Source organism: Octodon degus, unplaced genomic scaffold (genome assembly GCF_000260255.1).
Source record: "Octodon degus isolate 3935 unplaced genomic scaffold, OctDeg1.0 scaffold00130, whole genome shotgun sequence".
In the NCBI taxonomy this organism is placed as follows: Eukaryota; Metazoa; Chordata; class Mammalia; order Rodentia; family Octodontidae; genus Octodon; species Octodon degus.
In genome coordinates, this window is record NW_004524706.1 from 1,258,754 (window position 1) to 1,281,217 (window position 22,464).

A 22,464-nucleotide genomic window follows, 5' to 3' on the forward strand; every position below is an offset into this window, starting at 1 on the left:
ATTTCTACAAAATGTGTCAGCCGACAAGGATTGTTTTTGTTGTTATGGAAAATTACATAAACTGGGAGCTTTTTCTTTTGGGACTTTTATAATTATATCTAGTTATATCATTTGGGGGTTTATTAAAGAATGGAGGGGAGAAATGAAAAGAATCTTTTAAAAATCCTTTTGTCATTCTAGAAGGCTGGAGAACAGATAATATTTGGGTCACACTGGCTTTTTCTTTGTTCCTCACTTAGTTGTCAGGCCTGAGCCAGAGGCATTGGCCCAACCCAGCTCCTCTCAACCACAACCGGGAGTGAGCAGGCAGGACTCTGCTCAGCTCAGGTGCTACAGGTGCTTTGCCTTCTGCTACTTGGCATCTCCAGACTGGAGCACAGCACTAGGCACAAAGCTCTCCCTCCATGACTATTGGCTGGATGCATAAATGAATGAACAAAAGGATGGATGGATACAGCCCAGGGCAGGAACTTCACAAGACACTGGCAGGTCTCCACATACCTCCCAGCAGTTTCTGCTCTTCCAAAGCCTGTTTGCTTAACCCCTCAGGCTCCTTCTACCCATTTCTACTGTCATTCAGCTTCCCCACTTGCATCTGCATCTTCCTACCCTATCTAACCTATCTGCCTCTTCTGGCACCTAGACTCTGACCCTGGGGAAGGTCAACCAATCTCCTCCAGTGCTCCTTCTTCAGGGCATATTGTGGCCTTCATTGCCCCACCCCCTTGAAATTATGCAAAGCCAAGGGATCCCTTAACCCAACACAATGAGAGCAGAAGGGATACATGTCATGCCCATACAGGAATGGTAAGGGACCGTGCAGTTTGCTAACTTTTTACCTCCTGACTCAGTAACTGGAAGCAGATGTCAAGATGCCATCTGATCCACATGGGTCTTGAGGTGACCATGCAGAGAAGATTCCCCAGTGAACTATGTTAAACCCATAGCTGAATGGTCTATAATCCAGTGTTTAAGCAACAGAGATTGAGAGGGTTGTCTGTTAATAAGCTTAACCCAGTACACTCTGACACTTTCCCAAAACTAATGATGAGGATGAGGGTGCCACTCACCATCAAGGCTGCCTCACTGTCAGCCCCACTGTCACCGGCTTAGTGCTGGCTCCACATCAGCATTAGATGCACATATAATCATGTTCATTCTTCCCAAAACAAACACTCCTTGGAGGTTGGCACTATTATTATTTTGTAAGAAAACTGTCACTTCTGGATGTTAAGTAACTTGGGATTTGCAAGTCATAGAGTCTGGATTTAGACTTGGGTAGACAGCGCAGAACCAGAAATCATAAACTAAGCACTTCCAATCTGAAAGGAACCTCAGTTTCTTTTGGGGTGTCTTCTTACAGAGCTAACTGGGGTGAAAACTAAACAGCACTGAGACTGACATAGGGAGCTACACATCACTCATCTCTTCCCAAAGTTTTGTAGATTTCTCCAAGTAATGTTTCATAAGACACAATCAAATGAATCTCATCTTTCCCTCATTTGCATAACCTTCTGGAATTACCTAAAATAATTGTCAAGCATTCTTCACAGGAAGTTGTAATAGGAAATTTAACACAAAGAAGATAATATAATCTTAGTGGATATAGTCAACTCACACTGATGACTTAATCTTCTAGTTGCTTTATGTGTATCTCTCATCTCATTTATGACATTTTTAGCCCTTTTTTTTTTTACAGAGGCAGAATTCAAGGACAAATAGGTAAAGACTACAAGGATCTCAAAGCTAATGAAGTAGAGCAGAGATTAACCCCAAGATCTCTGTATCTAAATCCCCCCATGGTACACAACATAGTACACTCAAGGTGAACAGTAATGAGCTCAAGTCTACTGAGAGCTTAATACATGTCAGGGCCAAATGTGGATTATCCTTGTGACAAGAGCCTGTTGCCACACACATTATTACCTTCATTTTATAGAAGGGGATTTCTACACTTTTTTAAAAAAAAATGAATTAAAGGCTTTGGGAAAACAAGTAATTAACATAGCACCTATATCAAACACTGAGAGAATAAGTTATGTATGCATATTGTCACTTCTGGAATAGCCAATTTTTAAAAACCCATCTCCTATTAGCTTGTACTTCCTAACATGCTTCTCTTTTCCTTTCTTGGACATATTTGAACTTGGAAGTGAGGAGCTCGCCTGTTGCTATATTTCATGTTTTCATGCAGGTAGACCATGTCTCAGAATTGAGTCGGGACTTTTTCTTGGTTCCAGTTCAGCACAGGCTGTACCCTCTGGTTGTTGACCTGTGATCTTCTCATTAATTTCCAGGAAGCTATGGACTAAACAGTCACTACTGCCTGTGGTGTTACTCTCCATTCAGTGCATATATATATATATATATATATATATATATATATATTTTTTTTTTAAAACCACCTCTATTTTAAATTTCCAGAGAGGGAAATTCAAATTCTTCTACTAGTTACGGTTTAGACTGAGAATGTCTCCCAAAGGCTCATACACTCATAGATAGTGCTTTTCAAATGTGATGAAGCTGATTTACTGTTAGGAGGTGGGGTCTGGCTGGAGGAGGAAGGTCAGTGAGGGCATGACATGGAAGGGTTTATCTCTCTCTCTATTCCTGTCACTCTGCTTCCAAGCTGCAAGGATCTGAGTAGCCACAGTCCTTCCACTTTTTTAGTTTTTGCACTTGAGCCTGCTGAACATGGCCAGACACTTCTGACACTATAAGACAAAAGAAAATCTTCCCTTGCAAGTTGTAGGTGTCAGTTATTATGTCCCAGTGATGAGTAATGTGACTAAGACAAATTTTGGTACTGAGGCTTGGACTGTTTCTGTGACTATACCTGGCCGTGCAGCTTAGAAGCCTCTGGAACTGGTTTGTGGGAGGAGTTGAGCCCATTATTGAGGCTGTGGTATGGGTGGCTGTTGGTGGCTTTTATCCATATCTAGCATGAGAGGTAAAACCAATAAGCAGAGCTGAATAATTTGAAATTTTTTTGCTGATGGCCAGAAAGGAGGTGCTTGTGAAGCTGGGGACTGGAAAATTGGGCCTATACAGTTTTGGATAAGGAGAACTTGGTTTTTGAAAAGTTTAGAATTAAAAAGGAGCCAAGAACTTTGCACAAAACAGTAGAATGCATGAGTTGTGAAGTTCTGAAGGCTTTCACTCAGATTTCAGAAGACCTGGAAGGCTAGGCGGTGTGCCTCTACTCAAGGGGAGTGCATGCAGCTATGTCAGTGAAACTTAAAGTGCCGTGGATCCCCGAGGAAGTTAGAGATGTCAGAAACATGTGCTGAGAAAAGCAGAAAGAAATTAGTTAAGTCAGCCCAAGAGAGCAGCCACAGGGCTTTAACCATCACTGTCTTAGAGGTGGAGCCCCTGAAAGTTCACATCTTACCACAACTTGCCCCAAGTGATGGACATGAAGCCACAGGATTTAATGTTTGTTCTGATGAATTTTGCTCTTGCTTTGGTCCAAGTTTCTTTCTATCTTCCCTTTCTCCCTTTTGAGGAGGGAATACTTAGCCAATGCCATTATATGTTGGCAATATTTAATTTTCTTGGTGATTTTTTTTTACAGGGGCTCATAGCTGAGAGTTTGCAATGACTTTCAGAGGGGGGACTTTGGATATGGACTTTTCAGCAAAGCTGAAATGAATGCTTTGGTGATTCCTAGAGAGGGACTACTACATTTTTCATAAATCTTTTGGAGGACCAGGGGTGGAATGTTATAGTTTATAAGGAGAATGCCCATCAAAGGTCTTATGTGCTCAGAGGTGGGGTTTTTGGAAGGTGGCTGGAACATGCCAGTGATATAACTGATTTGCTGTGAAGAAATGGGGTCAGGTTGCACCAAAAAGAAGTAGGTGAGTCGCTGGGGATATGACCAGAAGGATGTAGCTTACTCCCTACCTGCTCTCTGCACTCTCTCCTTCCTGGCTGCCATGATGTGAGTGGCTGTCCTTCACTAGGCCCTCACACCATGCCATTTTCTGCATATGAACTTGAGGAGTCTGAACAGAAACTTCTGAAACTGTGTGTCAAAATAAGTCTCTCTTTAAGTGGAAGGCATCGGATAATTTGTCTCAGTGACAGAAAAAGTGGCTTGTCTCTTATTTTAAAGTAGTATCAGGGCTGGGGAGATAGCTCAGCAGAATAAGCACCTGCTTGGCAAGTGCAAGGTTGTGAGTTCAATGCCTGGTACCATCAAAATAAAATATAAATAAAAAAGTAATATCTTTTTTTGTATTTAGTACAGGGTCTACAGGGTCTCAATACACAGATCAGATCTCATAGTGATCCTCCTGTTTTCAGCCTCCCAAACACTGGGATTACAGGCACACACCACCATGTGCAGTCTCAATCGCTGTCTCAGTGCACCTCAGGGGTAGGGCCACCATGGCATGCCAGGGATGGAACCCAAGTCCCTGCATCTGCCTAAGCAGAGCTATCTGGCTGGTCCTTAAAGTAATATCTAATTAATCTCTTCCTGTACTCATCAGCTTGTCAGGTAACCTCTTTATTCACTTAGTTCTTTATTGTTGCATTTTTTCATCTCATACTTCAGAGTGGTAGTTACCAGGAAAGGATCTCATGGGTGAGGATTTCTATGTGCAACACAGGAATCTCTTTAATATCTGAAAAGATGCTCCAGTCCAGTTTTAATAAAAAAATATATTTTAAGACAACAGTGATATATTATTTCTCATCCACCCGCATGGCAAGACCAAAAGTTGGATGGCACATAAAGTTGTAAGAAATTAGGAATTTTGGTATCTTTCTGGTAGAAATATAAAACAGCACCCCTCCTGTGGAAAGAAATTTGGTAATATATAGCAAAATTCATATTCGTTTACTCTCTAACATAACAATTCTATTTCTAGAACTCTATCCCAAAGTTATACTGGTAAAATGTGAAGAAAACACATATGTATACAAGGCTACACAAGAAAGCACTATTTTTAACAGATAAAGCAATAGAATGGAAATAGTCGTGCAACTATAAGGCTCTGACTGAATAGACAAGGGTAAATAATAAAATGGACTGTTTATGCAGCTATAGAACAAAAATGAAGAACATGCTAAGTAATGCCATGTAGAGATCCCCAGAATATAGTAAATGAATAGAAGGAAGATACAGAAGAATGTGTAATTGTATGATTCCACTATCTAAGAAAGAATACTAAGGTTAAATTAATATTAGTGTGTTAATAGTCACTCAGATTAACATCCAAGGAAAAAGTAAATAGAAAACTGACAATATTACCCATGGCAAGGGGAAAGAAATAGGACAGGAAGGATAGGGTTGGAAGCTACACTTTTCTGGAATATACCTTTTTTAAAAATAGATTTAACTTTGGAGCTCTGTAAATATTTTACATAATTAAAAAGATGAAATTCAATATAATTACTAAACATGCATACAATATTGAGTAAGTTGGTAACGTAATCACATATGCTGAAACTAGTTACAGAGATTTTCAAATGGAGTAATTTGATAACCTAGCCCTAGAGAATATAAGAACAGAAGTAACTGAAAATGATAATGATGATGATCAATGGGATTATTTTTGTAATCATATTGTTGTCAGTAGTACTGAAAATTCTATGCTAAGATTCTTCAGTATGTATTATGACATAGGAAGTCATAATGGTGCTGCAGGGAGCTTAGATATTTAGCAAGAGTGAAAGGAGATGCAGATAGGATATCAAGAAAGTTAAGGTAAAAAATGTTCTTGTTTTTAAAATGAATCCAAGATGTATTTAAAAAAAACCCATTTCCTGTGTTCATTAAAAAGGCTTAGAAACAAGGACTAACTCAACAATAATAAACAATGTTTAATGGTTGATTAATTGTGTCAACTTGAGAAGTTTAGAACCTTAACTAAATTGGTTCAGCAATTCTACACCCTAGAGTGTAGAGGACCTGCCCTAGGGCAGATCAGCACCTGGACAGCCTAAGGGGAAATGAGGAAGGATGGACTTGCTTCTGTTCTTCAAAGGAGCTCCGGTCTTCACCTTCAGCTCAGAAGTCGTCTTCTGACTGCTAGCGCAAACTCTTCAGCTTCCACCTTGGAGCCCTCATCCTTCTGGTCTAGACTCTTCAGCCTTCTGACACAGCCTTCTGACTCCATCAGCCTTCTCATCCAGACTTTCATGGGATGCTGCACTGAGCTCCAGACCTTGGGCTGAAACCTTTGGTCTCCAGTGTGCAGACGCCCTCTGCAGCCTTCCTCATCCAACTCTGTGGCTGACCATTGTAATCTCTAATATATTTGTGAATCTTGTATTGTATCTGTTTCTTTAATAAAACCCTGACTAATATGCACCGTCCATGTCCAGGTTCTATACATCAATTTCCTCTTTTTTTTGGCACCAGGATTGAACTCAGGACCTTCCACTCGCTAGGCAAGCACTTATGCCTCTGAGCTATCACCTCGGCCCTTAAACACCAATTTCCACTAAAAGGAGCTGGAGTTTCTTGGAGAAACTACTGATGACAAGTCAGGGCAGAAAATGTACAAGATGAGGTTGGACCATCTCCAAAGGCTCCTGTTAGTTAATGGTACAGTCTAAACATCAGTTAGAATAATAACTATGATGGCCTTAAATACATAAATAAAGGAAAATAATAAAGTATCTCTCATGTCTTTCCTTTATGGACTATACCTTAGAGGAAATAGCCGACAAGGACAACTTTTCTTTAAATATTGCAGTTTATAAAGTGGAAATGATAAAATGCTACCATTTTGCAATCTCTAAGCTATGATAGATGGCTCTTAATGTCCCCAAAAGAGATGCAATCAGTCATTATATGTCTCTGATGGAGACACAAGGCCCTGTCTATAAAATGTTACAGCCCAAAACTGAAACTTGAAATTGATTAAGTTTCAAGATCTGGGCCGGGGAGATGGCTCAGTAGAATAAGTTTCAAGATCTTCTTGCCAATCCAGGAAATAAAAGAGAGAGGGGATCATGTTAAACAACCACTCACAGAAGCAATCAGAGAAATTGGGTGTGCAACTCTGGGTAGTCCACTGATGGGTTTAGAGCTGGGTGTGATGTTGGGAGGGAGCTGGTGGGAAGAGGCGGGTCACTGAGGTGTGGCTAGAAAGGTGATATAGATATCTCCCACTTCCTCCCGTGATTGTGCACTGCTTCCTTCCAGCCATGCCCCTTTGTCATGCAGCCCTATCTTTTTTTTTTGTTTTGTTTTTTTTTTGTTTTATGTACTTGGTTGTTGCAAGTTCTCACTACACAGCTTGAACTCATGGTGATCCTCTTGTTTTCAGCCTTCCCAGCCCTGGAGTTATAGGCATGCACTACTACACCCAGACTTTGGCCTGCTCAGCCTGCCCTGGGGGTGGGGCTGGTGCAGCATGTGATGCCGGGGATTGAACCACAGTCCCTGTGCTTGCCTAAGCTTGCCTAAGCAGGCACTTTAGTCTGCTGAGCTATCTTGCTGAACCTGCTGCCCTGTCTTGAAACCAGTTAACTACAGACTTAAGCCTCCACAATTTGTGAGCCAATGTAATCCTCTCTTCCTTTAAGAGGTGCATGCTGGGTATTTTGTCTGAGAAATGAGAAAGTAACTAAGACAGAGAGACAGTGTTATAGATTGAAATGTGTTCTCCCCAAGCCCATAGATTGAAATTCTAACCCCAAATGTGGCTGTATTTGGAGATAGTCTTGAAGGACATAAAGATATATTCCTAATCAAGTAGGACGGGGGTCTTTATTAGAAGAAGAGGTGCTGGGGTGCATGTGCTCAGAGTAAAGGCCATGAAAGAACCTGGTGAGGAGACAGCTGTCACTTATAAGCCAAGAAGAGAGGCCTCAGGAGAAGCCAACCTTGCCAGCCTTTCACTTTAGACTGCCATCCTTTGTAACTGTGAAAGGATAAATGCTGCCTGGTTAAGCTTCACAGCCTGTGGAATTCTGTTACAGAAACCCTAGCTGACCAGTACACTGGCTTCCCACTTAGGGCTGCTCCTTGTAAAGAATAAGCCACCTCCTCCCAACCCCGGATGCTAATGTTGTGCAAGGGAAAGAGAAATTAGAAATGGTGACAGAACAGAACAATGCAAAGAACAAAGTCAGAGTCCTCCCAGTGTGCCAGACCCTGGATTTTCTGTGCACTTGCTTGGCATGTCTTTGTTCACCACAGCCTATCGGAGTGCTTGGCTGAGGCACCACAGCTGGGAAGAGGCTGAGCTGAAGCTACACCTGGGTTCTGCTTCCAGAGCCTTACTTACTTTCTAGCTACTTCAGAAGTGTGGCAATGCCCACTCTGGCCACTACTGCTGAATGGTACACAGGATCTCAGTATAAATGAACAGAGGTAGTGAAAGCCCTTTCCTCTGACCACAGTGACCCTAGAGTTTCTTAGCCTTGCACCTGGAAGTGTGGCTTCCTACTACCTCCAGCCCTCACTTCCGCTAAGTGCTTAAGCACCTCATCCTCCATCATTTTGTGATTAAATGAAGGCAAAAGGAACTTAGGACTTGAATGGGATTAAAAGTGATGGCTCAAGAAGTGATGAATCAGCAAAAGGGGATTGGGGATGTGACTGTCATGCACACGATTGTGCAGCGTGGGCGAGTGACTCCACCACTCTGCTTCAATAGCTTATTATTTTCTTCTTTTTTCTTCTAATATATTTGGTTCAGGGTCTCACTGTGCAGCTTGGACTCATAGTGATCCTCCTGCTTTCAGCCTCCCTACTGCTGGGTTTACAGGCATGTGCCACCATGCCCGGTCTCAGTGGCCGGCTCAGCATGCCTGCGGGTGGGGCTGGCACCGCATGTGGTGCCGGGGATCAAACCTTGATCCTTGTACTTGCCTAAGCAGGCTCTCAGTCAGCTGGGCTATCTCACCCCCTGTCCCAATATCCTGTTCTGTGAAGTGACAATAAGAATACCTACCTCACAGATTTTTCATGAGGACTCAAGAGGACAATATATGCCAAGCACATGGCCTAGTGTACAGTGCAAAATAAGTGCTTATTTAATAAGAGCTGAGTGATTTGGGGCAAGTCAATTCACCTCGCTGGTTCTTAGATTTCTCATGTATAAAGCATAATAGTATCATTCTCCTACGAGTGACAAGAAGATTACATGAAATAATGTCAGGAACACAACAGAAGTCTTCAAATTCTTCCTCAGACATTATAGGAGCTACAGCCTCACTTAGCTTCCCTGAGGGAGTAAGGAGGGATGATCTTTTTTCTTTTCTACAAGACTTCTTTCCTTTGAATATAAAAGTCACACATGTGATGTATGTGGAGTTTTTTTTTGACACCAAACTCTTAAACCACTTTCCTCTGGGAAGTGTGTGTGTGTGTGTGTGTGTGTGTGTGTGCGCGCATTTTACTTTGAACTTTCTCATACTTGTGCATTGTTTGAAACTTTTTCAAGCACAAGTATTCCCTTTAGCATTAAGAACAAGGAAAATACTCTCATTGTAGATCATTTATCTCCTTTTTCATGTGCATTTCTTATACGCAGGATTTTTTTCCCCCTAAACTCAGTTTGGAAGTCTGTTTTTTAATAGGGAGTTTAATTACGTCTATTGTCATAACTAATACGTTTTGTCTCACTGCTGTCATGTTGCTTTATGCTGCCAGTTTCTGAGGCTCTAATGTGGTGTCCTGCCTCCTTTGTCTGCTGAGATAGACAATATGTTTCTTTCTGTTTTAATTTTCTATTGGGACAAAGAAAGCAGAAAGCTCACCTTTCATTGAATTTGCAGGTGCTTTTAAGTTTCTCACGAACGCATTTGATGTCATACTCTCTTGAGTGATAGAGGGCAAGGATATAGTGACAGGAGAGAAAGTGTGGGTGTGGACTGCAGCTCCGTTGCTTGTGAGTTGGGAGGACTCTGTCTGGCAAGGGACTTAAACTCCTAGGCCCCAGAATGACCATACCTGCAACACCTTCCTAGGATGGAAGAGGTGCTATACAAAACATTTGTGTGATACAGTGTGCTTTCTTGGTTCTTTCTTAAAAGGAAGACAAGGAAGAGGTGAAGGTGGGGTTAGCCAGGCAATCCCAGGTAGTTGGCCTTTACCCCTTGGAAGTTTGCCTTAGGACATTTTTAATGTAAACCTATGGATGTCACTCCCACCTCCTTTGAACTCTAGATCTATGGTTATCAAACTACTGGTTCTGGGCCAAATCTAGCCCAGTCACATATGTGGCCTAAGGTTGCTGTCACATGGTGATGGTAGAGTTGAGTAGAAACATCAAGGTCAAAAATATTTCTTCTGTGGCCCTTTAAGAAAATGTTTGCCTGCCCCTTACCACTGCTTCCCATCTGCCTGAAGATCCTCCTCCTTTCTAAATTTAGGAGAAGCCATTTTCTCCCATGTCCTATTACAGCCTCTCAAAAGCAAAGTGTCTCTTAGCATATATTAAAAGATTTTCTAAAAGACCATTAGTTTGTGCATTTAATTGTCCACAAGGTGGGGACACTTAATCAAAAACAAAGCTAGGAAAAAAAAAATGGAAGACAAAGATGCTAATCACAAAGCAGGGTTCTTCCCAGGTCTGGACAAAAGAAAGAGTGGGCTGAGGAGGGAAGGTTCTCAGGGGTTCAGTCCAAGGGTTTGGCTTCTCTGGGTGGCATCTGGCTTTCTGCCTGTCTGATGTGCTGCTCCCCAGGTCCCCAAAACTGAGTTGGCAGGAAAGACCCATCCCTGAGAAGATTGTGAAGGCCCCCTGTGCCAAGTCAGGGTCTCCAACAGGCTGCCTTCATTTCAGATGCCTACTGTTGAAAGCATAGAGCATGTACCCCAAGTGGAGTGAATACTAATTGATTGGTCCCATGAGGACACGGCTAGAAGCAAGCTAGAATAATGCCACCAGCCAACCCTTGCTGATCTGTCTGTACTGGGCATGGCTGCTCATTCATGTTACTGGTGCACATCACAGCCACACTGATGGAAGGTCTCCAGGTCATGTGATCCTGATGGATGGGGAAACTGAGGCACAGAGTGGTCAAGTTGCTTGCTCACCACGAGTTAAAGGTCATTCATTCAGTCATTCATTTGGTGATGTATTTACTAGTTTTGATGGAACACCTACCAAGTGTCAAACACTATGCTTGGGAATGGGGACCCGAGGCCAAAGAAGATTCCCTACCTTGAGAATAGACACCAGGGAAAACACTGCTAACACTTATAAATGCTCACTCCATGCCTGGGCTGGCCCTTGGCAGGGACAGCTTATTATTATCTTTGTTTTTATTTTCTTTTTCAGCTAAAATGACAAAGACTCCCAGAGAAATGGCAACTTGCCAGGATGCCAGCCTCGCCTCCTTCAACTTGGAAGTCCCTCGATTCCACCAGGCGCAGTGTATTCTGGGTGGTTTTCTCTTCCCCACACATCCCACAGCTTGGAGCAAGGCTGGCTTTTAGGTGCCACCCCTTTCCTTTCCTGAACCCTCCCACTTGTGGCCAGTTGGCTGTTCAGATTTTGGATTGAAACTGAATAAGTAGAAAGGTCTTTTAGGTCTCATCCTTGGCCCTTCATAGGACATAAGACAAAGCTTTCTGCCCCTTAGGAGGAAGAAAAACTTCTGCTGCCTCCTGGAGCACCCTCATTCCCTTAGGGACCTTTGGGACACACAATATGCATCCATTATGCCCAAATATTTATTGAACACCAACTCTGTACCAGGTTCTGTGCTTGGTACAGATTTGCAAGACTGCTACTCTCAGAGGCTTCATCTGTGTTTTAAATGCCTGCAGTTTAGTGGAACAGAGGGCTGCTTTCTGACAAACTTGAGCAGGGTGGGACCCAGCGGATGCCATTTAAGCCCAGTCCTTGCTTTGAGCTGTGTGTGCTCTGGCTGGTTTCTCTTGTATTGCCCATGAAGATGCCAAGGCAGCATTTAATGGGACCATGGGGGAGAGTTCAGAGAATGGGGGAAAATGAGCGTGTGGATAAGGAAAGAGTGGCAGGCAATGGGGAAGGCTGGGGAGTTCACCTCACTGCCAACCCTAGGTGGCGTGACAGGGGTCCCTGGGGGGGAGCCAGGAACTGGAGCTCATAATGGTTGTGATGGTGAGGGATTCCAGCCAAAAGAATAAGTAAATTTGATACTTCCCAGTCTAAAACTAGTATTTGTCCCGTTCAATCTCTGCTAATGATTCAAATATCTGTATGTTCAAATATATGCTCTAAAGACCCCGCCATTCCAGCACAAAGGCTCTGGGTGGCCCTGAGTCCTGGAGAGAGGATGGATGGATGCAGAACTTCCATCAGGTGGTCATGGCTGCTCATTCCCCCTGCTGAGCCTGGCTGGCTGACAGCCCCCCACCCCACAGCCCATGGAATGTACCTTCGCAACGGAGCACAGCGCTGTTCCACACCACGCTACCCTCCTTCAGGATGCAGGTGATGGTCTCTGAGCCCTGTGTCCCCAGGAAGCCTTCATCACAGAGGAAGGAGATGGAGCTGCCCAGCTGGAGGCTGTCACCAAATCGTTTGCCATTTACTGGAACACCAGGATCCGGGCACTCATTGTGTCGGAAGGCTGTGGATGGAGGTCAAGGATGCAGTTAGGCAGAAGGCAGACCCTGAGACCTCCACCGTGTCCCAAGAGCATGTCATGCTGGAGGGGAAGCCAGATGTCTAGAAGCTGGGACTGCTGGTGATGACTGACCCACCTCGCTGGGCGCAAAGCACGTGCTTGTTGAACTTGACCTTGTGCCTTCCTGAGCACCTAATCCAACTTCATCCTAATAGATGTTCACACATCAGGCAGTGAGCTAAGCGTTTTCCTGTTAGCTCATTTATATTATATCACGATGCTGTCAAGTACATGCTACCTTAGTTCACAAATCAGGAAACTGAGGCTCGGTGCAGTTGAGGAGCAGATCTGCCTTCTTCATGTCAAATTCATTCCACGCTTCCCTGACTTTAGACAGTTATGGGATCATTTATGCTGCAGGCGAGGTGGTTCTCACTCCTGTGGCACTAATCGGCACTAAGCATCATAAAGTAGGCGCCCTGGAATTAACCCTGTCTGGAGCTATTCCCTTCCCTCCCCAGCCTCTTGTCAGGGCTGCTTCTCACTCTGCTTAAGCAACTGATACTGCGGTGAGCAGGGAGAGGAAAGTGAGAGAGTACTTCAGATTTAATCAAGTTTTGCCTCATTATTATACCGGTCTCGGGAAATTTATGTAATCTTGCTGAGCCTCAGTTTCCTGTCCTATAATAAGGGGTCTGACTTCACCTACAGTGGCATTCTGGGAAAGAAATGAAGTGAAAGGTGATAAGAATGGGAAAGAGGAGAGCACGTGTATAGATAGCATTTACAGTCAGTAAGTGGTCCTAAAAACGAATTCCTTTTCTTCTTTCCTGCTCTATCTGGGAAGGTACTATTTCCTACCACATCTCCACGAGCACATTCCCAGCTTTCCTCCACAAGGAGCATCAAAGTATTCACCGAAAATGATTCTAGACCCTGGCCTTCCACATGTTTGTGCTGTTTTAAGGACGGTCACCTTCCCGTGTGGGCCAGGCTCCATATTTGCATGGCTTGTGTCATGTGCAGAGGCCTCTGAAACCCCCCAGGGATGGAAACACATGCACACTCAGAAACAGAAGTGGTCTTAGAGGTGGCTGAACCCTGCTGGAGGCAGCAGAGCTTCCAACTCATGAGCCTTGTACAGTAGACGGCCACTGTGCCTCCAACGTGGCGACAATGAGAGTGATCCTGTCCCAGGCCTCACCACTCAGATCCTGCTGGAGGCCCAGACTCAGTCTCCCACCCTTTCTTCATTAGAACATGACCACATCCTTTCCTCAACAGAGAGAAGAGGCTAGGGGAGATACTAGTGGTGCTGGGGTCTAGAAGGTCAGTGGTTTTCTGTTCCAAATGCTGTCAGTCTTACACACCAATACCCAGGTGTATATACACACATGTACATGCACAGGAATGGGCATGGCAGGGATGTGGACATCCTGGAGCAAAACCTCTTAGGTGAAGTGTTTCACCCTACCTACTGTTGTGTACCTGCTTGAACCTCAGGTCGTGGCATTTGAGAAGGAACAGAAGTTGGCCAGTGCAGCGCCACCGTGAGCCTAGCAGCTGTGCTTGGTTCACGATAGGTGCTTAGTAAACAGCCGTTACTGTCATCCTTGTCCATGGTGCTCCATGTGTGGGAAGGATTGATTTGACTCCCAGGAGCTCTAGGAGTGGAAGCTCGTTATAGGGACACTGAGTTCAGGTCACACAAGGAAAAAGCAAGAAGAGAAGGTGACACCTGATAAAACTGACGATACATGATCACTGGGTGAGATGAGGGAAAGTACTGAAGACTTCAGGGAAAGGCTGGGCAAGTTCCCAACACTTATCCAAGGACTCCTGCTTAGCTGGCTGTGTAGAACTCCATTTCTCTACTGTAAACATGTAGAGTCTAAGGCCTTGTATGCTCAGAGATTCTAATTTAGTAGGCCCGGGATGGGGTCCAGATTTTAAAAATGATTTCTTTCTTTCCATCCAGCTGCCTATTTGTATAAATGTATAGAAAAATATCTGTTTGCTGTAATTGTGTTCCCCAAGTGTTGGCAAGGATCCCTTCTGGGTGTGAGATTTTGGGTGGCAATTATCATTTCTATTTTGACCTGTCCCAGTTTTCGAGTATTCACATGTTGGATATGTATTGTTCTGACCATGATGGGGACACCTTGGATAGAAATGCTAGGGCATGCTGGTCCTCAGATCGGTCTGCTAACTTGCATGTAGAGCTTGCCCTCTGGGCTGCCTAGGGCTTGCTTCTTCCTTCCTTCGTTCCTTCGTTCCTTCCTTCCTTCCTTCCTTCCTTCCTTCCTTCCTTCCTTCTTTTCTTTCTTGTTTGTTTGCTTGCTTGCTTGCCTTTCTGCCTTCCTCCCAACACCCGGGATTACAGGCATGCACCACCACACCCAGTTTCAATTGCCATCTCAGCATGCCTCGGGGACAGGGCTGGCATGGCAGGCCTGGGGATTGAACCCCCGGCCCATGTGCCTGCTTGCAGGTGCTTTAATCTGCTGAGCAATTTGCTGGTTTTTCTTTGTTTCTTTCTTCTTTCTTTTCCTTCCTTCCTTCCTTCCTTCCTTCCTTCCTTCCTTCCTTCCTTCCTCTCTCTTATTTGTTCGGTACAGGGTCTCTCTAGGCAGCTTGGACTCATAGTGATCCTCCTGTCTCAGCCTCCCCAGTGCTGCATTACAGGTGTGCATCACCGCACCCAGTTTCAGTGGCCAGCATGGCACACCCAGGGTTCTGGGCCTGGCATGGCATGTGATACTGGGGATTGAACCTGGGTCCCTGTGCTTGCCAGATAGGAGCTTAGACCACCAAGCTATCTCCAGCCTAGGGCCTCTTTCTGCCAAGGACTACAGATCTGCTTCTTTCCTGGAAATCTCAGTTTTATTAATATTTGATTTCTTTGGATACAGCAAGCCTCCATTTTTGCCCTGAACTTCCCCTCAGTGAATTCTTGGCCTTTGCATCCTGGATCAGTAGGCTTCCCTGGGCTTGCTCTTCCCATTTTGCCTGGAGTAGGAAAGAACATGGAACCATTCATGAATCTTTCCATTCCAAAAGCATTTAATAAGCTTTATCAGAGACTATTCCCTGTGCAGGACAGAGAAACCAAAAACCAGGATTGGGCATGGAGGAGTAGGAAAGACAGAACTGGGCTCTACTTCTTCCTGTTGCTGGATGTGGGAATTGTTATGGTTTGTGTTTAGTTGTTCCCCCCACCAAAGCCTCATGCAGTCATGGGGTAGACTTCTCGACTTTGTGATTAATTCACGGATGTGCTGGGATTATGGGTGTAAGTGCTGCTGGGATTACAGGTGTGAGTGCTACACTAGGCCTGGGGCAGATAGCCTGAATGCAATGTAAGGGAGATAGACTTGCTCTCTGTAGCCACTGTTGCTGCTGCTCCTCCCATTTGCTCTTGCTGCTTTGTTGTTTTCCACCACCATAAACTGCTGCCCTCTGCCATGTGCCATTCTGCCTTGGAGCTAGCTGAGTAAGGACTGAAACCTCCACTAACTGTGAGTTTAGTAAACCTTTCCTTTCTTAATTTTGGATGTTGGGTATTTTGTCCCGCCAATGAAAGAAGAGTAACTGAGACAGAAATAGAAAGCTCTGGAGGTTATGAGTCTTAAGAAGGTGATTTCCAACAAATTTGGTGCTCCTGAGAAGGGTGGGGAGGGGAACAGAGTCTTAGCTTGGGTAATGCTTTGTGATCTGGAATCACAAGTGTTGTACCATGATGCGTCTTCACTCTTTGGCTCAACTTGGCCCTAGGGATAGGTGGGGCAAGGAGACAAGGTGTTTGTTCAAAGCTGGGCAAGAAAGCTGGGAGATGAGTTCTGTTGCAAAACCCCAGAGGGATAAGCTTCATTTATGGGTATGGAGCACAGCTTAAATTGGGAACTTACATTTCTCATACATTGTCGGAAAGGATCTAGTTAATTGCTCAACAGACCCCACTTCAAACACCCACCCACAACTCTTGGGCAAGCTTACCAGGTTCATTATTTTCTATGACCTGATAATCACTTCTTGCTTTTTCTAGAGATTTGCTGTTCCTAGTCTCTAAGCTTTGGCCCTGCCTCCCTGCCTTCAGTAGCTACAAGATAGAAATGAAAATAACCTCTGTTGAGATTTAGGCTGTTTCTAGAACTGAAGGTGACAGCTTGCAGGCTATAGCTCTAAGAAGATCCAAGAAGGAATAGCCTAAGAGCTGGCTACAATCAGTCTCTGGGACACACAGAAATCTTTCCCCGAGATTTTGTGTGTGCTTTGATTCTGGGAATCAGATCTGGACAGAGCAGTGTGTGGGCGGCCTCCAAGGAGCAGCAGAAGTGAATAGAAAGTAGAGTTCGGAGGCTTGGGAGAGCACATCAGAAGGCCTCAGGAGCTAATGAAAGAATATCAGAAGCTTTCTTTCCCTGAGATCCTCCTCAGTTTCAGCTGAGCTGAGTAGGAGTTGGGCAGTAGGAGGAGAAAATAGGTTTCTGGACTCACTCATTTTATATCATATATCACACCTATGGAAATAAATGGTCCACTGAGAGCAATACCACAGAAAAGAGGCACCAGCCTGGCACACACAGGGCTTCATGCTTTTTCATGTTTGTTCTGGAAGCTCCAAGCCTGGCCCTGGGAACTGGCCCACCCATACCAACACTGCTCTATGAGAGCACCTTTAATCACCCACCCAAGTGGACACTCAGGGGGATGATGATCAGCAGATGACACAGGGAGCACTCACTGGTAAAAGTGATGTTGAAGCCTCGCTTCCCTGTGGAGTGGTCAGTCTGGAACTCGAGACGGGCCACGTGGCCACTGCTTGTGATGGAGGTGGGAAGCTGGTTTCCTGAGAAGGTGCCCAGGACCGGTGCCTCAGCAGTGGCCCCATCCTTGATGACCAGAAAATCAAACTGAGGCTCCACGTCAATGTCGTTGAAAGCCAGGTGGATGCGGCTCTCGGGCCTGGCCAAGATGAGCCAGACACAGTGCAGATGGTTGCCATAGTCTTCTGGGTAGTTGGGAGACAGGACGACCCCCGAGGGGCTGGTGAAGTTAAAGAAGCAGGAAACTGAAAGAGAAGAACAGTGGAGGGTCAGCGGGAATCCGTAGCTTTCTGAATGGCCACTGAGGTCTGGCAGGGGGACATTTTCTTAGTGTACAGAGCAAGAGAAAGAAAGGGTGCACAGGGTTGGACTGGACTGGCTAGACTCTGAGTTCTAGGCAGGGCACATGCTGGGATCCAAGCTAGGCACAGCGCTGGCAGGGTCCCTTTGGCCAATAGCAGTGATAGGAGAGTTAGCCTTCTCTTAACTCCTCTCGTTCAGCCCAGGCAGTGTCTGCCTGCTCTTGGTAACTTGGGTTGAGAAAAAAGCCATCGCTCAAACTTAAAGGTCGAGTCATGGCTCCCCAATCTTTTTCAGCTTGGCTCCCAGCAGGAGGAAAGGAAGCTGCTTAAAAGACACAGTGGTTGCAATCTCCAGGCAGAGATAATGCAAGTCCATTTCTCTCCTTTAAATGTCTTTGGTGGGAAATGATAGGTGGGGGGGGGTTCTGACAATTCAGCCACAACAAACCCTATGCTAATGTGCCAGGTGAGCATCTCTTTCTGAGATCAAAGCTTTAGAAGAAACTCCTTGAGAAAGGCAACAAGATCTCACCTCTGTGCCCTGCCCACTTCCTGTTAGCTCTCCCCTACTCTCTGCTATCTCTCTCCTAAAGACCTACCCTTTGGAAAGCCCTTGTCCTTTAGGCCATTTTGTGGTCAATTACTAACAGACGCTGGAAGGAGGGTGAGGCAAGGAAGCTGCTATAAATGGAAATCCAAACAGACAAATACTAAACCAAAATTAAAAAGGGAAAATATAGAATGCAAAATTAATTGCAACAACTATGATGCAGGGAAAATATCAATATTGAATTAAAGCTCTGATAATTTTGTAAAAATATCCCCAAGGTAAGCAAAGCGTATGCTCAGAGGACTCATACAAGAGACAATAGAATTAGCAGGAAAAGAGTCAATGTCAATAGAAAAAAATAAAGAAAAAACCCATAAAGCCTGCTACAGTTGAGGCTTCCTGGGAACTCATACTGACATCTATTGCTGGTTACAGAGTAAATTTGATATAATCTTTTCAGAAGGGAGCATATGAATTCTTATTAAGAGCCACAGAACTACACAGATACTTTGAGACAGTAATCTGTGAGAATTAATTTAAAAGACAAAGAGCTACATGGACAAAGATGTTCACAGTGACATAATTCTATTATGGGGAAAAAGGCAAGTGATGTATACGTCATCCCAATAAAGTGAGGTAAATTGTAACATTTAATGTGATGTCTGAATGTAATCATTAAAGTAGTACATATGACCTTGTAGAAAGACTGTTAAATATCATTTTAAGTAAAATATTGGATCATAAAATTATATGTGTATTTTTGATGACAGCTATTAAATACTTGTTTATATATTGATAGATATTGGACGTTAGCCCTGAAGTAAAAATGGTATTAGGATAGTAGTTTTCTAGGTGACATTTTTCAAAATGAAATGACATTTAATTTTTATGACTGCAAAAATGATATAAAATCATCCTAAACATTTTTAATTATACAGAAGTACAAAGAAGATAAAAATGAATATGGGTAATCACTTAAATCCCTTTACTGTAACATTTATATTATGTTTTATGTTAATAATATTCATACTTTAATGAGTAAATTATTTGACTTGCTAATTACAATGAAGCAAAAATGAAAATAATAATAGAATCATGTTTGTCAAAGAGGGAAGAACCTAAAAAGAGAAAACTAAAGGAAGTGGTGATTCCTTGGGCCTAATTTCCTTTTAATTTTTCCTACCTTATCCATCTTCTCCTTTTCTGCCTGAAGTGTTTCTTTCCCAACCTGCTGCTGAAAGCCCTCCCATCAATTCAGCAAAGTAAGCCTGGTCCCTCAGACTTATTCAGTCTCTTCCCTGTAATCCCTGTATTTTTTAAGTATTGAAAGAATTTGAGCCAAGGAGAGAGAAGGGCAGGAAAAAAGTTGCAGGCAGTGCAAGATAAAATTAATAGTACTTGTTATACATGTTTTAAGTATAGGTATGATTCTTAATACTTCCACCAATTACTCAATTAAATTGTCACACAAACCTCCCAAGTAAGAACTTTTAATAACCCCATTTGAAAATGAAGACACTAAGTCATAGAATAGGTAAGTAAGTAGCCAGGGTTACATAGGCAATATGTGAGAGCAACAAACTCAAATCCAAGTAATTACACTCCGGGGAATGAGATGCTCGCCAGCCCTCCGTAGTGTCTCCCACTGGGTCTAAATCTGGCAGTGCAAATCTTTAGGGCCCCTTAAATCTGTTAGAAACTCATCTATTTATTTCAAGCAATGTATCACTGCTGAATTATGACATCACACTCTCTTCAGCTTTTGGTAGTCCATTTGGGAGCATCGTACAAATGATGCCTAAAGACAATGACCTTGAAGACATAAAGGGGCAAATTGTGTGGCTTATTAAGCTATCTCAAGATGGACTGAAGAAAAAATTCCAGTTTCAGAGGAAAAGTGATCAGGAACATTGTAAGCATGTGAACAAAAAGATTTGCTACAGATACTTTAATTAATAACATCCGAGTTCCCTTTCTCCACTCCATCACTCTAAGACTTTACTCTTTTTCTTTAACTATCCAAAATCACTTATAGCTCAATTTGTCTTATTTTATTTTCATGACCTGATCTACCTTCTTCTCAACAGATACACAGATACTATGTGAGAATAGAAATCTTCCTCTGAACTACTTTAGTTTCCTTAGTAGTGTCTAGCATATGGCATTAGGAGTCAATAGTGATTCATCAATCAACACTTGATGAATGAATCAATGAGTTTCTAGTTGCTGACACCATCAGAAAAGATGGTGTCACAAACCCACCCCATTCCAAACCACAAGCAATACAACTGACTCAAATTTGTAAAAATAGGTGGACCCATCTTATCAGCTCTGGAAAGTAGGGAAAAATATGTATGTTGCTCAGTGCATATCTGTTAGACATTGTACAGATGTGGCCTTAAATAATTTAAGGTGGAAGAGGGTGTGTCCTGGTAAGTCATTAAATATCGAAGACCACAAAATGTAGTAATCATATTACATTCATTAAAAAAAGCACCGCTTGAAGATGTTTTCTATCTAATCAAGAGATGACTCAAATGTTAAAACTCAAGTATGGGCAAGTTGTGGTTAATACAAAAAAAAAGATGAACAAAAAACAAAAACAAATAAGCTAATATAATAATGAACCTAAATAATTGCTATAAAGGTAGCTATAAAATGAATTGCAAATGTAACAAATATGCCTTGGAAAAGAACATTAAAGATATTACTCCCATCTAAACCCTAGGGTAAAATATTTCAGATTGAATTGATATAAAGAGTAAAGATGCAGCTAGGAGATATGTTAATTTCCTCATCTTGCAAGAAATTCTTTTTTATGGTTTCTGTGGTTAATTAGAGAAATATAGGTTACAGCATGTTTTTAAAGATGCTAAGTGTAATTAGTAATAGAATATGAAACAGCTTATCTTCAAAATTATGGAAAGGGGAAAAAGCAAAGCAATCAATTTAGAAAAAAAAAAAAGAAGAAATTCACGTGGAAAAAAAAACAACCCAAGGAAGTATAAAGAGAGGAAACTGTGGCGTTCGATACTAAAAGAAAAGACAAAATACCATTTATGACAATAAATGCATGCAGGTTAAACTCCTAGGAAAATATAACCCTTAGCTTGACACAAGACATGCAGCTAAAACAAAATTGACTGAATAGGCAGAAGGAAAGAAATGAGCCAAGATTGCTTGGCTTCACATTAGAAGAAGGCTACAATTTACCAATGCCTAGATCCTACAGATTTCTATTTGATTGATGGGGTAGGTCCCATCATCACAGATTTAAAAGTTCTCCAGGTGAACCTAAATTTCAGCCACAGTTGAAGCACTGCTGGTGGAAGCAAATGTCAACAAGGACAACAAAGCAAAAGGTTTTAATATTAACACCACACCTTTTATGTTATATCATCTCTGATTCTTGGATGATTCATCTTTCAAACCAATAGTCTACAGGACAGCTACCAATAAACATTTCCTCTTGCACATGGAAAGAGAACAGAGCTGCTAAACCAACACTATTAAGAAGGAAGACAATCTGACCTTTAAAAACCCTGCCTTCTATCTCAAGAGATAATCCAGTGCTGCTCCAGTGAGTACAGGAAGGAAGGTTCATCCCATGAAGGTTTTAGTATTTCTTACTCTGGAAAATCCTCTATGCATGTTACATTAACTTTTCTATTAGAGCATAGAAACAGCTTGCTTTTCAGTGTCCCAAATGAGGAACAACAACAATAAGAGTTGTAACTGATCTCATCACTATCAATCATCCAGCTCCAAAGAGCTATCCGGTGTCTTCCCCTTTATAAGTAGCTTTCAGATTGTGCTCCTGGATCTTGACCTTGGCGAGCTCAGATTTAAAGAAAAATAAAGGTAGAAAACTCATTGCTAGGCAGATGTATAAAATACTGTGCATCATATGAATTTACCATGATCTTGAGCAGAATATAAATGGGGATTGTTGGAAAGCTCTGATATTATTTTTCTTTCAGTATGGGCACTGGTAGCTTCAGTGTGTTCCAAATGCTAATCCTATCAGGTGTAGCCTGACTAGGTGAAGGATGTTTCACTAACCCTGACAAAGCCTGAAACAAAACCAAAGATGATTTTTAAAATATGGAAGATGGGCATGTTCCCAAACAAAAGCTTTATATTTAAGATTCTGTATGCCCCAAAGCACTGAAACAGATACACTAAAATACACTAATGTGAAATTTAAAAGGTAAATGAAGAGGTGCAAAAATGTTGGCTGTGTTACATGCAGCTCTGT

The 22,464-nt window shown here is 42.8% G+C and overlaps 1 protein-coding gene across 1 annotated transcript in view; it reads right to left on the bottom strand.

Moving 5' to 3' along the window:
* Positions 1 to 22,464, bottom strand: part of Csmd2 (CUB and Sushi multiple domains 2) — a 607,037-nt gene that overhangs the window by 196,786 nt on the left and 387,787 nt on the right. Inside the window, exons 14-15 of the mRNA XM_012516868.2 lie at positions 17,273 to 17,599; positions 12,337 to 12,531 (exon numbers count right to left, since the gene is read on the bottom strand). Of these exons, the coding sequence (XP_012372322.1) occupies positions 12,337 to 12,531; positions 17,273 to 17,599 (522 nt within the window). The remainder of the gene's footprint in view (positions 1 to 12,336; positions 12,532 to 17,272; positions 17,600 to 22,464) is intronic.